Raw genomic sequence first — 19,425 nt, 5'->3', positions numbered from 1 at the left:
ACAGAAAGCCACAGCCCCCCAAGAATCTACAGTCACATTAGTATACAAGCAGAGTTTCAAGGAGTTGGGAGTCAAGGAACAGCGTAAGTACACCACTGCACCACCATTATTAATATACTGGTGTAAAAACATTATTCCAGACTCTTGGCTACATCTCATATCGCTGCATTTGACAGGAAACACCAGCGTAGCTTACTTGATACTGTCTTCCAGGGGTCCTCCGAGGTATTGACATGGCACGGGGTCTGTACTTCCTGCTGACACCTGTAGATCCGTCAGTTCTTCGTGAAGTTAACTGTCTCCTCTTGGGAGCAATTTCAATGCCTTCATGTATCCTCAAAACACAGGTTAGATCCTTTTTCATGTTTTTCATTTTGTTTTCATGTTATGAAAAATGTTTTCAGTTGCTGAAAAGTCACTTCAGACTGTTCTACTTTAAAGCCATGTTGTTATAATAGATGCAGTTAATAAGCATTGTGTTGTTGGAACATGCAGGCCCCCCCACCTTAAAACGATACCATCTGAAAGGGCTCATGTGTTGCTCTAAAACCTGTATGGACCTTGCAGCACTGGTGTTGCCTTTCCAGATGTGCAGGCTGTTTCATCTCTAGGCATAAGTGCACCTCTATAGCATTAGAGATGAAGTTAGTCACCCAGTTTAGTGTCCTGACAGCTGCCGCTATTGTTTCCCGCAGGAGGAGCGTGGGAGGCCCGAAGAGCAGCGAGCGGATAAACACACTGTTCGCACACAGACCGCCGCGCCTGGGTCCTCCTTCCCTACACCCCCCACGGTCTGCCAACACAGACCGTGACAGAATGATCCCGCCAAGCATGGACCCAGCGGTCTCTGAGGAGAGGCTCAGGAGGGAGGTAATGGACAAGGTTTATAAACTGTGTGAATTATGGTGGGAGAAGTCTGGGGAAGTGTTGCGATTCGGCAACCTTCTGATTACAAGGCGAAAAAATGTCTCTGAATGTGTTTCTGTTCACAGGATTTGGAATCCAGCTGCTGGTTTACATGATCCGCTTCTTCCCAGTTTCCCATGTTGTCCAGCTCAGTCACAGTGGTGTCAATCAGTGCCCCGCCCTCACTCCAGACTTTCTGAGGACGGCAAATGGCTTTCAGACTCACCCACCCGCCCAGACCGCTCTGGATGAGTTTACAGAAAGCCACAGCCCCCCAAGAATCTACAGTCACATTAGTATACAAGCAGAGTTTCAAGGAGTTGGGAGTCAAGGAACAGCGTAAGTACACCACTGCACCACCATTATTAATATACTGGTGTAAAAACATTATTCCAGACTCTTGGCTACATCTCATATCGCTGCATTTGACAGGAAATACCAGCGTAGTTTACTTGATACTGTCTTCCAGGGGTCCTCCGAGGTATTGACATGGCACGGGGTCTGTACTTCCTGCTGACACCTGTAGATCCGTCAGTTCTTCGTGAAGTTAACTGTCTCCTCTTGGGAGCAATTTCAATGCCTTCATGTATCCTCAAAACACAGGTTAGATCGTTTTTCATGTTTTTCATTTTGTTTTCATGTTATGAAAAATGTTTTCAGTTGCTGAAAAGTCACTTCAGACTGTTCTACTTTAAAGCCATGTTGTTATAATAGATGCAGTTAATAAGCATTGTGTTGTTGGAACATGCAGGCCCCCCCACCTTAAAACGATACCATCTGAAAGGGCTCATGTGTTGCTCTAAAACCTGTATGGACCTTGCAGCACTGGTGTTGCCTTTCCAGATGTGCAGGCTGTTTCATCTCTAGGCACAAGTGCACCTCTATAGCATTAGAGATGAAGTTAGTCACCCAGTTTAGTGTCCTGACAGCTGCCGCTATTGTTTCCCACAGGAGGAGCGTGGGAGGCCCGAAGAGCAGCGAGCGAATAAACACACCGTTCGCACACAGACCGCCGCGCCTGGGTCCTCCTTCCCTACACCCCCCACGGTCTGCCAACACAGACCGTGACAGAATGATCCCGCCAAGCATGGACCCAGCGGTCTCTGAGGAGAGGCTCAGGAGGGAGGTAATGGACAAGGTTTATAAACTGTGTGAATTATGGTGGGAGAAGTCTGGGGAAGTGTTGCGATTCGGCAACCTTCTGATTACAAGGCGAAAAAATGTCTCTGAATGTGTTTCTGTTCACAGGATTTGGAATCCAGCTGCTGGTTTACATGATCCGCTTCTTCCCAGTTTCCCATGTTGTCCAGCTCAGTCACAGTGGTGTCAATCAGTGCCCCGCCCTCACTCCAGACTTTCTGAGGACGGCAAATGGCTTTCAGACTCACCCACCCGCCCAGACCGCTCTGGATGAGTTTACAGAAAGCCACAGCCCCCCAAGAATCTACAGTCACATTAGTATACAAGCAGAGTTTCAAGGAGTTGGGAGTCAAGGAACAGCGTAAGTACACCACTGCACCACCATTATTAATATACTGGTGTAAAAACATTATTCCAGACTCTTGGCTACATCTCATATCGCTGCATTTGACAGGAAACACCAGCGTAGCTTACTTGATACTGTCTTCCAGGGGTCCTCCGAGGTATTGACATGGCACGGGGTCTGTACTTCCTGCTGACACCTGTAGATCCGTCAGTTCTTCGTGAAGTTAACTGTCTCCTCTTGGGAGCAATTTCAATGCCTTCATGTATCCTCAAAACACAGGTTAGATCCTTTTTCATGTTTTTCATTTTGTTTTCATGTTATGAAAAATGTTTTCAGTTGCTGAAAAGTCACTTCAGACTGTTCTACTTTAAAGCCATGTTGTTATAATAGATGCAGTTAATAAGCATTGTGTTGTTGGAACATGCAGGCCCCCCCACCTTAAAACGATACCATCTGAAAGGGCTCATGTGTTGCTCTAAAACCTGTATGGACCTTGCAGCACTGGTGTTGCCTTTCCAGATGTGCAGGCTGTTTCATCTCTAGGCATAAGTGCACCTCTATAGCATTAGAGATGAAGTTAGTCACCCAGTTTAGTGTCCTGACAGCTGCCGCTATTGTTTCCCGCAGGAGGAGCGTGGGAGGCCCGAAGAGCAGCGAGCGGATAAACACACTGTTCGCACACAGACCGCCGCGCCTGGGTCCTCCTTCCCTACACCCCCCACGGTCTGCCAACACAGACCGTGACAGAATGATCCCGCCAAGCATGGACCCAGCGGTCTCTGAGGAGAGGCTCAGGAGGGAGGTAATGGACAAGGTTTATAAACTGTGTGAATTATGGTGGGAGAAGTCTGGGGAAGTGTTGCGATTCGGCAACCTTCTGATTACAAGGCGAAAAAATGTCTCTGAATGTGTTTCTGTTCACAGGATTTGGAATCCAGCTGCTGGTTTACATGATCCGCTTCTTCCCAGTTTCCCATGTTGTCCAGCTCAGTCACAGTGGTGTCAATCAGTGCCCCGCCCTCACTCCAGACTTTCTGAGGACGGCAAATGGCTTTCAGACTCACCCACCCGCCCAGACCGCTCTGGATGAGTTTACAGAAAGCCACAGCCCCCCAAGAATCTACAGTCACATTAGTATACAAGCAGAGTTTCAAGGAGTTGGGAGTCAAGGAACAGCGTAAGTACACCACTGCACCACCATTATTAATATACTGGTGTAAAAACATTATTCCAGACTCTTGGCTACATCTCATATCGCTGCATTTGACAGGAAACACCAGCGTAGCTTACTTGATACTGTCTTCCAGGGGTCCTCCGAGGTATTGACATGGCACGGGGTCTGTACTTCCTGCTGACACCTGTAGATCCGTCAGTTCTTCATGAAGTTAACTGTCTCCTCTTGGGAGCAATTTCAATGCCTTCATGTATCCTCAAAACACAGGTTAGATCGTTTTTCATGTTTTTCATTTTGTTTTCATGTTATGAAAAATGTTTTCAGTTGCTGAAAAGTCACTTCAGACTGTTCTACTTTAAAGCCATGTTGTTATAATAGATGCAGTTAATAAGCATTGTGTTGTTGGAACATGCAGGCCCCCCCACCTTAAAACGATACCATCTGAAAGGGCTCATGTGTTGCTCTAAAACCTGTATGGACCTTGCAGCACTGGTGTTGCCTTTCCAGATGTGCAGGCTGTTTCATCTCTAGGCACAAGTGCACCTCTATAGCATTAGAGATGAAGTTAGTCACCCAGTTTAGTGTCCTGACAGCTGCCGCTATTGTTTCCCGCAGGAGGAGCGTGGGAGGCCCGAAGAGCAGCGAGCGAATAAACACACTGTTCGCACACAGACCGCCGCGCCTGGGTCCTCCTTCCCTACACCCCCCACGGTCTGCCAACACAGACCGTGACAGAATGATCCCGCCAAGCATGGACCCAGCGGTCTCTGAGGAGAGGCTCAGGAGGGAGGTAATGGACAAGGTTTATAAACTGTGTGAATTATGGTGGGAGAAGTCTGGGGAAGTGTTGCGATTCGGCAACCTTCTGATTACAAGGCGAAAAAATGTCTCTGAATGTGTTTCTGTTCACAGGATTTGGAATCCAGCTGCTGGTTTACATGATCCGCTTCTTCCCAGTTTCCCATGTTGTCCAGCTCAGTCACAGTGGTGTCAATCAGTGCCCCGCCCTCACTCCAGACTTTCTGAGGACGGCAAATGGCTTTCAGACTCACCCACCCGCCCAGACCGCTCTGGATGAGTTTACAGAAAGCCACAGCCCCCCAAGAATCTACAGTCACATTAGTATACAAGCAGAGTTTCAAGGAGTTGGGAGTCAAGGAACAGCGTAAGTACACCACTGCACCACCATTATTAATATACTGGTGTAAAAACATTATTCCAGACTCTTGGCTACATCTCATATCGCTGCATTTGACAGGAAATACCAGTGTAGTTTACTTGATACTGTCTTCCAGGGGTCCTCCGAGGTATTGACATGGCACGGGGTCTGTACTTCCTGCTGACACCTGTAGATCCGTCAGTTCTTCGTGAAGTTAACTGTCTCCTCTTGGGAGCAATTTCAATGCCTTCATGTATCCTCAAAACACAGGTTAGATCGTTTTTCATGTTTTTCATTTTGTTTTCATGTTATGAAAAATGTTTTCAGTTGCTGAAAAGTCACTTCAGACTGTTCTACTTTAAAGCCATGTTGTTATAATAGATGCAGTTAATAAGCATTGTGTTGTTGGAACATGCAGGCCCCCCCACCTTAAAACGATACCATCTGAAAGGGCTCATGTGTTGCTCTAAAACCTGTATGGACCTTGCAGCACTGGTGTTGCCTTTCCAGATGTGCAGGCTGTTTCATCTCTAGGCACAAGTGCACCTCTATAGCATTAGAGATGAAGTTAGTCACCCAGTTTAGTGTCCTGACAGCTGCCGCTATTGTTTCCCGCAGGAGGAGCGTGGGAGGCCCGAAGAGCAGCGAGCGAATAAACACACTGTTCGCACACAGACCGCCGCGCCTGGGTCCTCCTTCCCTACACCCCCCACGGTCTGCCAACACAGACCGTGACAGAATGATCCCGCCAAGCATGGACCCAGCGGTCTCTGAGGAGAGGCTCAGGAGGGAGGTAATGGACAAGGTTTATAAACTGTGTGAATTATGGTGGGAGAAGTCTGGGGAAGTGTTGCGATTCGGCAACCTTCTGATTACAAGGCGAAAAAATGTCTCTGAATGTGTTTCTGTTCACAGGATTTGGAATCCAGCTGCTGGTTTACATGATCCGCTTCTTCCCAGTTTCCCATGTTGTCCAGCTCAGTCACAGTGGTGTCAATCAGTGCCCCGCCCTCACTCCAGACTTTCTGAGGACGGCAAATGGCTTTCAGACTCACCCACCCGCCCAGACCGCTCTGGATGAGTTTACAGAAAGCCACAGCCCCCCAAGAATCTACAGTCACATTAGTATACAAGCAGAGTTTCAAGGAGTTGGGAGTCAAGGAACAGCGTAAGTACACCACTGCACCACCATTATTAATATACTGGTGTAAAAACATTATTCCAGACTCTTGGCTACATCTCATATCGCTGCATTTGACAGGAAATACCAGTGTAGTTTACTTGATACTGTCTTCCAGGGGTCCTCCGAGGTATTGACATGGCACGGGGTCTGTACTTCCTGCTGACACCTGTAGATCCGTCAGTTCTTCGTGAAGTTAACTGTCTCCTCTTGGGAGCAATTTCAATGCCTTCATGTATCCTCAAAACACAGGTTAGATCGTTTTTCATGTTTTTCATTTTGTTTTCATGTTATGAAAAATGTTTTCAGTTGCTGAAAAGTCACTTCAGACTGTTCTACTTTAAAGCCATGTTGTTATAATAGATGCAGTTAATAAGCATTGTGTTGTTGGAACATGCAGGCCCCCCCACCTTAAAACGATACCATCTGAAAGGGCTCATGTGTTGCTCTAAAACCTGTATGGACCTTGCAGCACTGGTGTTGCCTTTCCAGATGTGCAGGCTGTTTCATCTCTAGGCACAAGTGCACCTCTATAGCATTAGAGATGAAGTTAGTCACCCAGTTTAGTGTCCTGACAGCTGCCGCTATTGTTTCCCGCAGGAGGAGCGTGGGAGGCCCGAAGAGCAGCGAGCGAATAAACACACCGTTCGCACACAGACCGCCGCGCCTGGGTCCTCCTTCCCTACACCCCCCACGGTCTGCCAACACAGACCGTGACAGAATGATCCCGCCAAGCATGGACCCAGCGGTCTCTGAGGAGAGGCTCAGGAGGGAGGTAATGGACAAGGTTTATAAACTGTGTGAATTATGGTGGGAGAAGTCTGGGGAAGTGTTGCGATTCGGCAACCTTCTGATTACAAGGCGAAAAAATGTCTCTGAATGTGTTTCTGTTCACAGGATTTGGAATCCAGCTGCTGGTTTACATGATCCGCTTCTTCCCAGTTTCCCATGTTGTCCAGCTCAGTCACAGTGGTGTCAATCAGTGCCCCGCCCTCACTCCAGACTTTCTGAGGACGGCAAATGGCTTTCAGACTCACCCACCCGCCCAGACCGCTCTGGATGAGTTTACAGAAAGCCACAGCCCCCCAAGAATCTACAGTCACATTAGTATACAAGCAGAGTTTCAAGGAGTTGGGAGTCAAGGAACAGCGTAAGTACACCACTGCACCACCATTATTAATATACTGGTGTAAAAACATTATTCCAGACTCTTGGCTACATCTCATATCGCTGCATTTGACAGGAAATACCAGTGTAGTTTACTTGATACTGTCTTCCAGGGGTCCTCCGAGGTATTGACATGGCACGGGGTCTGTACTTCCTGCTGACACCTGTAGATCCGTCAGTTCTTCGTGAAGTTAACTGTCTCCTCTTGGGAGCAATTTCAATGCCTTCATGTATCCTCAAAACACAGGTTAGATCGTTTTTCATGTTTTTCATTTTGTTTTCATGTTATGAAAAATGTTTTCAGTTGCTGAAAAGTCACTTCAGACTGTTCTACTTTAAAGCCATGTTGTTATAATAGATGCAGTTAATAAGCATTGTGTTGTTGGAACATGCAGGCCCCCCCACCTTAAAACGATACCATCTGAAAGGGCTCATGTGTTGCTCTAAAACCTGTATGGACCTTGCAGCACTGGTGTTGCCTTTCCAGATGTGCAGGCTGTTTCATCTCTAGGCACAAGTGCACCTCTATAGCATTAGAGATGAAGTTAGTCACCCAGTTTAGTGTCCTGACAGCTGCCGCTATTGTTTCCCGCAGGAGGAGCGTGGGAGGCCCGAAGAGCAGCGAGCGAATAAACACACCGTTCGCACACAGACCGCCGCGCCTGGGTCCTCCTTCCCTACACCCCCCACGGTCTGCCAACACAGACCGTGACAGAATGATCCCGCCAAGCATGGACCCAGCGGTCTCTGAGGAGAGGCTCAGGAGGGAGGTAATGGACAAGGTTTATAAACTGTGTGAATTATGGTGGGAGAAGTCTGGGGAAGTGTTGCGATTCGGCAACCTTCTGATTACAAGGCGAAAAAATGTCTCTGAATGTGTTTCTGTTCACAGGATTTGGAATCCAGCTGCTGGTTTACATGATCCGCTTCTTCCCAGTTTCCCATGTTGTCCAGCTCAGTCACAGTGGTGTCAATCAGTGCCCCGCCCTCACTCCAGACTTTCTGAGGACGGCAAATGGCTTTCAGACTCACCCACCCGCCCAGACCGCTCTGGATGAGTTTACAGAAAGCCACAGCCCCCCAAGAATCTACAGTCACATTAGTATACAAGCAGAGTTTCAAGGAGTTGGGAGTCAAGGAACAGCGTAAGTACACCACTGCACCACCATTATTAATATACTGGTGTAAAAACATTATTCCAGACTCTTGGCTACATCTCATATCGCTGCATTTGACAGGAAACACCAGCGTAGCTTACTTGATACTGTCTTCCAGGGGTCCTCCGAGGTATTGACATGGCACGGGGTCTGTACTTCCTGCTGACACCTGTAGATCCGTCAGTTCTTCGTGAAGTTAACTGTCTCCTCTTGGGAGCAATTTCAATGCCTTCATGTATCCTCAAAACACAGGTTAGATCGTTTTTCATGTTTTTCATTTTGTTTTCATGTTATGAAAAATGTTTTCAGTTGCTGAAAAGTCACTTCAGACTGTTCTACTTTAAAGCCATGTTGTTATAATAGATGCAGTTAATAAGCATTGTGTTGTTGGAACATGCAGGCCCCCCCACCTTAAAACGATACCATCTGAAAGGGCTCATGTGTTGCTCTAAAACCTGTATGGACCTTGCAGCACTGGTGTTGCCTTTCCAGATGTGCAGGCTGTTTCATCTCTAGGCACAAGTGCACCTCTATAGCATTAGAGATGAAGTTAGTCACCCAGTTTAGTGTCCTGACAGCTGCCGCTATTGTTTCCCGCAGGAGGAGCGTGGGAGGCCCGAAGAGCAGCGAGCGAATAAACACACCGTTCGCACACAGACCGCCGCGCCTGGGTCCTCCTTCCCTACACCCCCCACGGTCTGCCAACACAGACCGTGACAGAATGATCCCGCCAAGCATGGACCCAGCGGTCTCTGAGGAGAGGCTCAGGAGGGAGGTAATGGACAAGGTTTATAAACTGTGTGAATTATGGTGGGAGAAGTCTGGGGAAGTGTTGCGATTCGGCAACCTTCTGATTACAAGGCGAAAAAATGTCTCTGAATGTGTTTCTGTTCACAGGATTTGGAATCCAGCTGCTGGTTTACATGATCCGCTTCTTCCCAGTTTCCCATGTTGTCCAGCTCAGTCACAGTGGTGTCAATCAGTGCCCCGCCCTCACTCCAGACTTTCTGAGGACGGCAAATGGCTTTCAGACTCACCCACCCGCCCAGACCGCTCTGGATGAGTTTACAGAAAGCCACAGCCCCCCAAGAATCTACAGTCACATTAGTATACAAGCAGAGTTTCAAGGAGTTGGGAGTCAAGGAACAGCGTAAGTACACCACTGCACCACCATTATTAATATACTGGTGTAAAAACATTATTCCAGACTCTTGGCTACATCTCATATCGCTGCATTTGACAGGAAACACCAGCGTAGCTTACTTGATACTGTCTTCCAGGGGTCCTCCGAGGTATTGACATGGCACGGGGTCTGTACTTCCTGCTGACACCTGTAGATCCGTCAGTTCTTCGTGAAGTTAACTGTCTCCTCTTGGGAGCAATTTCAATGCCTTCATGTATCCTCAAAACACAGGTTAGATCGTTTTTCATGTTTTTCATTTTGTTTTCATGTTATGAAAAATGTTTTCAGTTGCTGAAAAGTCACTTCAGACTGTTCTACTTTAAAGCCATGTTGTTATAATAGATGCAGTTAATAAGCATTGTGTTGTTGGAACATGCAGGCCCCCCCACCTTAAAACGATACCATCTGAAAGGGCTCATGTGTTGCTCTAAAACCTGTATGGACCTTGCAGCACTGGTGTTGCCTTTCCAGATGTGCAGGCTGTTTCATCTCTAGGCACAAGTGCACCTCTATAGCATTAGAGATGAAGTTAGTCACCCAGTTTAGTGTCCTGACAGCTGCCGCTATTGTTTCCCGCAGGAGGAGCGTGGGAGGCCCGAAGAGCAGCGAGCGAATAAACACACCGTTCGCACACAGACCGCCGCGCCTGGGTCCTCCTTCCCTACACCCCCCACGGTCTGCCAACACAGACCGTGACAGAATGATCCCGCCAAGCATGGACCCAGCGGTCTCTGAGGAGAGGCTCAGGAGGGAGGTAATGGACAAGGTTTATAAACTGTGTGAATTATGGTGGGAGAAGTCTGGGGAAGTGTTGCGATTCGGCAACCTTCTGATTACAAGGCGAAAAAATGTCTCTGAATGTGTTTCTGTTCACAGGATTTGGAATCCAGCTGCTGGTTTACATGATCCGCTTCTTCCCAGTTTCCCATGTTGTCCAGCTCAGTCACAGTGGTGTCAATCAGTGCCCCGCCCTCACTCCAGACTTTCTGAGGACGGCAAATGGCTTTCAGACTCACCCACCCGCCCAGACCGCTCTGGATGAGTTTACAGAAAGCCACAGCCCCCCAAGAATCTACAGTCACATTAGTATACAAGCAGAGTTTCAAGGAGTTGGGAGTCAAGGAACAGCGTAAGTACACCACTGCACCACCATTATTAATATACTGGTGTAAAAACATTATTCCAGACTCTTGGCTACATCTCATATCGCTGCATTTGACAGGAAACACCAGCGTAGCTTACTTGATACTGTCTTCCAGGGGTCCTCCGAGGTATTGACATGGCACGGGGTCTGTACTTCCTGCTGACACCTGTAGATCCGTCAGTTCTTCGTGAAGTTAACTGTCTCCTCTTGGGAGCAATTTCAATGCCTTCATGTATCCTCAAAACACAGGTTAGATCGTTTTTCATGTTTTTCATTTTGTTTTCATGTTATGAAAAATGTTTTCAGTTGCTGAAAAGTCACTTCAGACTGTTCTACTTTAAAGCCATGTTGTTATAATAGATGCAGTTAATAAGCATTGTGTTGTTGGAACATGCAGGCCCCCCCACCTTAAAACGATACCATCTGAAAGGGCTCATGTGTTGCTCTAAAACCTGTATGGACCTTGCAGCACTGGTGTTGCCTTTCCAGATGTGCAGGCTGTTTCATCTCTAGGCATAAGTGCACCTCTATAGCATTAGAGATGAAGTTAGTCACCCAGTTTAGTGTCCTGACAGCTGCCGCTATTGTTTCCCGCAGGAGGAGCGTGGGAGGCCCGAAGAGCAGCGAGCGGATAAACACACTGTTCGCACACAGACCGCCGCGCCTGGGTCCTCCTTCCCTACACCCCCCACGGTCTGCCAACACAGACCGTGACAGAATGATCCCGCCAAGCATGGACCCAGCGGTCTCTGAGGAGAGGCTCAGGAGGGAGGTAATGGACAAGGTTTATAAACTGTGTGAATTATGGTGGGAGAAGTCTGGGGAAGTGTTGCGATTCGGCAACCTTCTGATTACAAGGCGAAAAAATGTCTCTGAATGTGTTTCTGTTCACAGGATTTGGAATCCAGCTGCTGGTTTACATGATCCGCTTCTTCCCAGTTTCCCATGTTGTCCAGCTCAGTCACAGTGGTGTCAATCAGTGCCCCGCCCTCACTCCAGACTTTCTGAGGACGGCAAATGGCTTTCAGACTCACCCACCCGCCCAGACCGCTCTGGATGAGTTTACAGAAAGCCACAGCCCCCCAAGAATCTACAGTCACATTAGTATACAAGCAGAGTTTCAAGGAGTTGGGAGTCAAGGAACAGCGTAAGTACACCACTGCACCACCATTATTAATATACTGGTGTAAAAACATTATTCCAGACTCTTGGCTACATCTCATATCGCTGCATTTGACAGGAAACACCAGCGTAGCTTACTTGATACTGTCTTCCAGGGGTCCTCCGAGGTATTGACATGGCACGGGGTCTGTACTTCCTGCTGACACCTGTAGATCCGTCAGTTCTTCATGAAGTTAACTGTCTCCTCTTGGGAGCAATTTCAATGCCTTCATGTATCCTCAAAACACAGGTTAGATCGTTTTTCATGTTTTTCATTTTGTTTTCATGTTATGAAAAATGTTTTCAGTTGCTGAAAAGTCACTTCAGACTGTTCTACTTTAAAGCCATGTTGTTATAATAGATGCAGTTAATAAGCATTGTGTTGTTGGAACATGCAGGCCCCCCCACCTTAAAACGATACCATCTGAAAGGGCTCATGTGTTGCTCTAAAACCTGTATGGACCTTGCAGCACTGGTGTTGCCTTTCCAGATGTGCAGGCTGTTTCATCTCTAGGCACAAGTGCACCTCTATAGCATTAGAGATGAAGTTAGTCACCCAGTTTAGTGTCCTGACAGCTGCCGCTATTGTTTCCCGCAGGAGGAGCGTGGGAGGCCCGAAGAGCAGCGAGCGAATAAACACACTGTTCGCACACAGACCGCCGCGCCTGGGTCCTCCTTCCCTACACCCCCCACGGTCTGCCAACACAGACCGTGACAGAATGATCCCGCCAAGCATGGACCCAGCGGTCTCTGAGGAGAGGCTCAGGAGGGAGGTAATGGACAAGGTTTATAAACTGTGTGAATTATGGTGGGAGAAGTCTGGGGAAGTGTTGCGATTCGGCAACCTTCTGATTACAAGGCGAAAAAATGTCTCTGAATGTGTTTCTGTTCACAGGATTTGGAATCCAGCTGCTGGTTTACATGATCCGCTTCTTCCCAGTTTCCCATGTTGTCCAGCTCAGTCACAGTGGTGTCAATCAGTGCCCCGCCCTCACTCCAGACTTTCTGAGGACGGCAAATGGCTTTCAGACTCACCCACCCGCCCAGACCGCTCTGGATGAGTTTACAGAAAGCCACAGCCCCCCAAGAATCTACAGTCACATTAGTATACAAGCAGAGTTTCAAGGAGTTGGGAGTCAAGGAACAGCGTAAGTACACCACTGCACCACCATTATTAATATACTGGTGTAAAAACATTATTCCAGACTCTTGGCTACATCTCATATCGCTGCATTTGACAGGAAATACCAGTGTAGTTTACTTGATACTGTCTTCCAGGGGTCCTCCGAGGTATTGACATGGCACGGGGTCTGTACTTCCTGCTGACACCTGTAGATCCGTCAGTTCTTCGTGAAGTTAACTGTCTCCTCTTGGGAGCAATTTCAATGCCTTCATGTATCCTCAAAACACAGGTTAGATCGTTTTTCATGTTTTTCATTTTGTTTTCATGTTATGAAAAATGTTTTCAGTTGCTGAAAAGTCACTTCAGACTGTTCTACTTTAAAGCCATGTTGTTATAATAGATGCAGTTAATAAGCATTGTGTTGTTGGAACATGCAGGCCCCCCCACCTTAAAACGATACCATCTGAAAGGGCTCATGTGTTGCTCTAAAACCTGTATGGACCTTGCAGCACTGGTGTTGCCTTTCCAGATGTGCAGGCTGTTTCATCTCTAGGCACAAGTGCACCTCTATAGCATTAGAGATGAAGTTAGTCACCCAGTTTAGTGTCCTGACAGCTGCCGCTATTGTTTCCCGCAGGAGGAGCGTGGGAGGCCCGAAGAGCAGCGAGCGAATAAACACACTGTTCGCACACAGACCGCCGCGCCTGGGTCCTCCTTCCCTACACCCCCCACGGTCTGCCAACACAGACCGTGACAGAATGATCCCGCCAAGCATGGACCCAGCGGTCTCTGAGGAGAGGCTCAGGAGGGAGGTAATGGACAAGGTTTATAAACTGTGTGAATTATGGTGGGAGAAGTCTGGGGAAGTGTTGCGATTCGGCAACCTTCTGATTACAAGGCGAAAAAATGTCTCTGAATGTGTTTCTGTTCACAGGATTTGGAATCCAGCTGCTGGTTTACATGATCCGCTTCTTCCCAGTTTCCCATGTTGTCCAGCTCAGTCACAGTGGTGTCAATCAGTGCCCCGCCCTCACTCCAGACTTTCTGAGGACGGCAAATGGCTTTCAGACTCACCCACCCGCCCAGACCGCTCTGGATGAGTTTACAGAAAGCCACAGCCCCCCAAGAATCTACAGTCACATTAGTATACAAGCAGAGTTTCAAGGAGTTGGGAGTCAAGGAACAGCGTAAGTACACCACTGCACCACCATTATTAATATACTGGTGTAAAAACATTATTCCAGACTCTTGGCTACATCTCATATCGCTGCATTTGACAGGAAATACCAGCGTAGCTTACTTGATACTGTCTTCCAGGGGTCCTCCGAGGTATTGACATGGCACGGGGTCTGTACTTCCTGCTGACACCTGTAGATCCGTCAGTTCTTCGTGAAGTTAACTGTCTCCTCTTGGGAGCAATTTCAATGCCTTCATGTATCCTCAAAACACAGGTTAGATCCTTTTTCATGTTTTTCATTTTGTTTTCATGTTATGAAAAATGTTTTCAGTTGCTGAAAAGTCACTTCAGACTGTTCTACTTTAAAGCCATGTTGTTATAATAGATGCAGTTAATAAGCATTGTGTTGTTGGAACATGCAGGCCCCCCCACCTTAAAACGATACCATCTGAAAGGGCTCATGTGTTGCTCTAAAACCTGTATGGACCTTGCAGCACTGGTGTTGCCTTTCCAGATGTGCAGGCTGTTTCATCTCTAGGCACAAGTGCACCTCTATAGCATTAGAGATGAAGTTAGTCACCCAGTTTAGTGTCCTGACAGCTGCCGCTATTGTTTCCCGCAGGAGGAGCGTGGGAGGCCCGAAGAGCAGCGAGCGAATAAACACACCGTTCGCACACAGACCGCCGCGCCTGGGTCCTCCTTCCCTACACCCCCCACGGTCTGCCAACACAGACCGTGACAGAATGATCCCGCCAAGCATGGACCCAGCGGTCTCTGAGGAGAGGCTCAGGAGGGAGGTAATGGACAAGGTTTATAAACTGTGTGAATTATGGTGGGAGAAGTCTGGGGAAGTGTTGCGATTCGGCAACCTTCTGATTACAAGGCGAAAAAATGTCTCTGAATGTGTTTCTGTTCACAGGATTTGGAATCCAGCTGCTGGTTTACATGATCCGCTTCTTCCCAGTTTCCCATGTTGTCCAGCTCAGTCACAGTGGTGTCAATCAGTGCCCCGCCCTCACTCCAGACTTTCTGAGGACGGCAAATGGCTTTCAGACTCACCCACCCGCCCAGACCGCTCTGGATGAGTTTACAGAAAGCCACAGCCCCCCAAGAATCTACAGTCACATTAGTATACAAGCAGAGTTTCAAGGAGTTGGGAGTCAAGGAACAGCGTAAGTACACCACTGCACCACCATTATTAATATACTGGTGTAAAAACATTATTCCAGACTCTTGGCTACATCTCATATCGCTGCATTTGACAGGAAACACCAGCGTAGCTTACTTGATACTGTCTTCCAGGGGTCCTCCGAGGTATTGACATGGCACGGGGTCTGTACTTCCTGCTGACACCTGTAGATCCGTCAGTTCTTCGTGAAGTTAACTGTCTCCTCTTGGGAGCAATTTCAATGCCTTCATGTATCCTCAAAACACAGGTTAGATCGTTTTTCATGTTTTTCATTTTGTTTTCATGTTATGAAAAATGTTTTCAGTTGCTGAAAAGTCACTTCAGACTGTTCTACTTTAAAGCCATGTTGTTATAATAGATGCAGTTAATAAGCATTGTGTTGTTGGAACATGCAGGCCCCCCCACCTTAAAACGATACCATCTGAAAGGGCTCATGTGTTGCTCTAAAACCTGTATGGACCTTGCAGCACTGGTGTTGCCTTTCCAGATGTGCAGGCTGTTTCATCTCTAGGCATAAGTGCACCTCTATAGCATTAGAGATGAAGTTAGTCACCCAGTTTAGTGTCCTGACAGCTGCCGCTATTGTTTCCCGCAGGAGGAGCGTGGGAGGCCCGAAGAGCAGCGAGCGGATAAACACACTGTTCGCACACAGACCGCCGCGCCTGGGTCCTCCTTCCCTACACCCCCCACGGTCTGCCAACACAGACCGTGACAGAATGATCCCGCCAAGCATGGACCCAGCGGTCTCTGAGGAGAGGCTCAGGAGGGAGGTAATGGACAAGGTTTATAAACTGTGTGAATTATGGTGGGAGAAGTCTGGGGAAGTGTTGCGATTCGGCAACCTTCTGATTACAAGGCGAAAAAATGTCTCTGAATGTGTTTCTGTTCACAGGATTTGGAATCCAGCTGCTGGTTTACATGATCCGCTTCTTCCCAGTTTCCCATGTTGTCCAGCTCAGTCACAGTGGTGTCAATCAGTGCCCCGCCCTCACTCCAGACTTTCTGAGGACGGCAAATGGCTTTCAGACTCACCCACCCGCCCAGACCGCTCTGGATGAGTTTACAGAAAGCCACAGCCCCCCAAGAATCTACAGTCACATTAGTATACAAGCAGAGTTTCAAGGAGTTGGGAGTCAAGGAACAGCGTAAGTACACCACTGCACCACCATTATTAATATACTGGTGTAAAAACATTATTCCAGACTCTTGGCTACATCTCATATCGCTGCATTTGACAGGAAACACCAGCGTAGCTTACTTGATACTGTCTTCCAGGGGTCCTCCGAGGTATTGACATGGCACGGGGTCTGTACTTCCTGCTGACACCTGTAGATCCGTCAGTTCTTCGTGAAGTTAACTGTCTCCTCTTGGGAGCAATTTCAATGCCTTCATGTATCCTCAAAACACAGGTTAGATCCTTTTTCATGTTTTTCATTTTGTTTTCATGTTATGAAAAATGTTTTCAGTTGCTGAAAAGTCACTTCAGACTGTTCTACTTTAAAGCCATGTTGTTATAATAGATGCAGTTAATAAGCATTGTGTTGTTGGAACATGCAGGCCCCCCCACCTTAAAACGATACCATCTGAAAGGGCTCATGTGTTGCTCTAAAACCTGTATGGACCTTGCAGCACTGGTGTTGCCTTTCCAGATGTGCAGGCTGTTTCATCTCTAGGCACAAGTGCACCTCTATAGCATTAGAGATGAAGTTAGTCACCCAGTTTAGTGTCCTGACAGCTGCCGCTATTGTTTCCCGCAGGAGGAGCGTGGGAGGCCCGAAGAGCAGCGAGCGGATAAACACACTGTTCGCACACAGACCGCCGCGCCTGGGTCCTCCTTCCCTACACCCCCCACGGTCTGCCAACACAGACCGTGACAGAATGATCCCGCCAAGCATGGACCCAGCGGTCTCTGAGGAGAGGCTCAGGAGGGAGGTAATGGACAAGGTTTATAAACTGTGTGAATTATGGTGGGAGAAGTCCGGGGAAGTGTTGCGTCGCGCCGTGGAGAGGCGGCTGCAGGAGACGCTTTTTAAGATTCCCTGGTTGGTGGACTCCCTTAATTCAGTTGTCCTGGACTTTCTTCTTTCTACCCTCCACCTCCACTCTCCTACTCAGGCTGCTCACCACCCCGGACAGTTGGTGAATTCACAGCCTGACTCGCCGGCCCCGACGTCTACCCGGAAACGACGTTCCTCACTGCACTGTTCGCACACAGACCGCCGCGCCTGGGTCCTCCTTCCCTACACCCCCCACGGTCTGCCAACACAGGCCGTGACAGGCTCTTTAAGGGAGCACTGATAACAACCCAGGTGGTACCTGAGGACTTGGCATTCATGTTTTCCCCCCTCCAAAAAAGCCAAAATTTGGTTCATCTGACCACAGAACAGTTTTGCACTTTTCCATTAGTCCATTTTAAATGAGAGAAGATGGTAACATTGATCGATCATGTTCACATATGGCTTCTTCTTTGCATAATGGAGCTTTAACCTGGATGGCACAGTGAACTGTGTTCACATACAGTGATTCCTAGAAGTGTCCAAGCCCACGTAGTGATTGCCTTGACAGAATTATGTCTTCCTTTTTTATTTAATGCACTGCTCCCTGAGGGCCTGACTATCACAGGCATGTAGATGATGAGATGTTCTACGTCTTTACAGTTTTGCTCCAGCTGTTTCTTTTTAGTGTTACTTACTTTTCCAGACTTTTGTTCATTCGTCCCAGTTTCTTTTGAGATCTGTTGCTGCCATTAAATTTAAAAATCAGATTTAAAAAAAAGTTTTTCATCAAATAGTAAAATGTATCAGTTTAAACATTTGATATGTTTTTCTTTGATTTGTTGTGAATAAAATCAGTTGCATTCTGTTTTTATTTACATTTATTTACATTCAGAGTTCCAAAGTTCTCAGATCTGGAGTTGTGTATAACTATATTAGACATTACTGTTCTATTGTGACCTGTAGTGTCTTTGTTTCTATTTAAGCCGGGCATTGACGGGGAGATGCCCTATATTACTACAGACTACAGTTTTGATTTCACTGGAGCAGGAAAGCTGCGAGTCTTCAAGGGAATGACGAGGCCCAGTCAAGTGGGCATGCAGTGACATTTCTGCAGCATTTTATTGCCCTTTACATTTCCCCATCAGTCAGCGGTGGCCTTTAAATGTACAGAACTGAGGTTGAGTTGGGACACTTCTTACTTTTGTTTTAAGGTTCATACTCTGACCTTACTGGAGTTCTTTTTTTGAGAGCCCTCGCCATATCTTGGAACCTTATCTTGTATGTTTGTTTGATGCTGTGAAGGCGCTTAGGTGTTTTCTCTCACATGGACAGTAAAATAACATGACACATTATAGTCAAAGCTTTTGTTTGATGGTTCTTTTTCTTCTTTTTTCATTTTTTGTAGATGACAGGGGATTTCTAAGAATCTCCCCACAGTTCTTCAGCTGAGACACCTGAGTTAGAAAACACAAACACTGCAGTTGTTTTTCACTCGCGAGGGCAGTCATGGAACGCAAGACTTGCGCCCCATCACTGTCTGCGTTCTTTATTTATACTTGTCTGTGTGTCTGTGTGTGTGTACAAAGATAACAAAGTCACTCAGAGCTGCAGGTTTTCCCCTTTTCTACATCTGTATGTTCTCGTAAAAGAGCTGAGGTTTCTCTTCTCTACATCTGAATGTTCTCTGAAAACAGGAAGCGGTTAGTAGCTGAATAAGTTTATCATCACAAAAGTTATTAGGTGAAAAGTCACGTAGACATGTAGATTGCTTAGTGATCCATAAAAGAGCACATTTCATGTAGCTGATCACATTATGTACAATTTTCTTTTGACATTCCCTCCTGTAGATCAGAAAATGAAATGTACATGTTATCAGTAAGTAACTACTTGTCTTTCACATTTTCAGTTACTACATCATTAGTTACACTTCATCTTCATCTAAGGAATAGGAAAAGAAGTCTTCATGATCTTCATCGGTTTATGGTATATCTCCGCATGCTGTGAGTGATAAACTTGTCATCTGTGAAATTACAGCTTTTAAACAAGGAATAACACAAGTAAAGAAAAGCAAAATAAAACCAGGGAAACTCCAACGCCGATCAGCAGTCTCTTTAGAATCTGAAGCCATGTTTGAAGAATGTACATTATCTGGTATGTAGGTGCAGCATGTGGTGTTGAATAAGACACACAATCCTCCTTTCTCAGCCAGGATCAGGTCCAGT

General features: G+C 47.1%; 1 protein-coding gene and 2 long non-coding RNA genes across 3 annotated transcripts in view; all 3 read left to right on the top strand.

The window, feature by feature from the left end:
- LOC135932268 (polynucleotide 5'-hydroxyl-kinase NOL9-like) overlaps nucleotides 1-18,450 on the top strand; it is a 30,135-nt gene extending 11,685 nt beyond the window's left edge. Inside the window, exons 14-16 of the mRNA XM_065469669.1 lie at nucleotides 4,594-4,731; nucleotides 4,862-4,995; nucleotides 18,187-18,450. Coding sequence (XP_065325741.1) covers nucleotides 4,594-4,731; nucleotides 4,862-4,995; nucleotides 18,187-18,306 — 392 coding nt within the window. The 3' untranslated portion in view covers nucleotides 18,307-18,450. The remainder of the gene's footprint in view (nucleotides 1-4,593; nucleotides 4,732-4,861; nucleotides 4,996-18,186) is intronic.
- Nucleotides 238-3,802, top strand: LOC134618156 (uncharacterized). Its single transcript, XR_010091816.1, has 10 exons — nucleotides 238-347; nucleotides 696-870; nucleotides 993-1,245; nucleotides 1,376-1,509; nucleotides 1,858-2,032; nucleotides 2,155-2,407; nucleotides 2,538-2,671; nucleotides 3,020-3,194; nucleotides 3,317-3,569; nucleotides 3,700-3,802. It is a non-coding gene; the product is annotated as an uncharacterized LOC134618156 (long non-coding RNA).
- On the top strand, nucleotides 12,322-17,943 carry LOC134618151 (uncharacterized). The gene is made up of 13 exons (XR_010091806.1): nucleotides 12,322-12,490; nucleotides 12,613-12,865; nucleotides 12,996-13,129; nucleotides 13,478-13,652; nucleotides 13,775-14,027; nucleotides 14,158-14,291; nucleotides 14,640-14,814; nucleotides 14,937-15,189; nucleotides 15,320-15,453; nucleotides 15,802-15,976; nucleotides 16,099-16,351; nucleotides 16,482-16,615; nucleotides 16,964-17,943. It is a non-coding gene; the product is annotated as an uncharacterized LOC134618151 (long non-coding RNA).
- Nucleotides 18,451-19,425: the final 975 nt, after the last annotated feature.

This window comes from Pelmatolapia mariae, linkage group LG20 (assembly GCF_036321145.2).
Source record: "Pelmatolapia mariae isolate MD_Pm_ZW linkage group LG20, Pm_UMD_F_2, whole genome shotgun sequence".
Classification (NCBI taxonomy): domain Eukaryota; kingdom Metazoa; phylum Chordata; class Actinopteri; order Cichliformes; family Cichlidae; genus Pelmatolapia; species Pelmatolapia mariae.
Note: the sequence above shows the minus strand (reverse complement) of the source record. Positions and strands in the feature narration are given on the sequence as shown.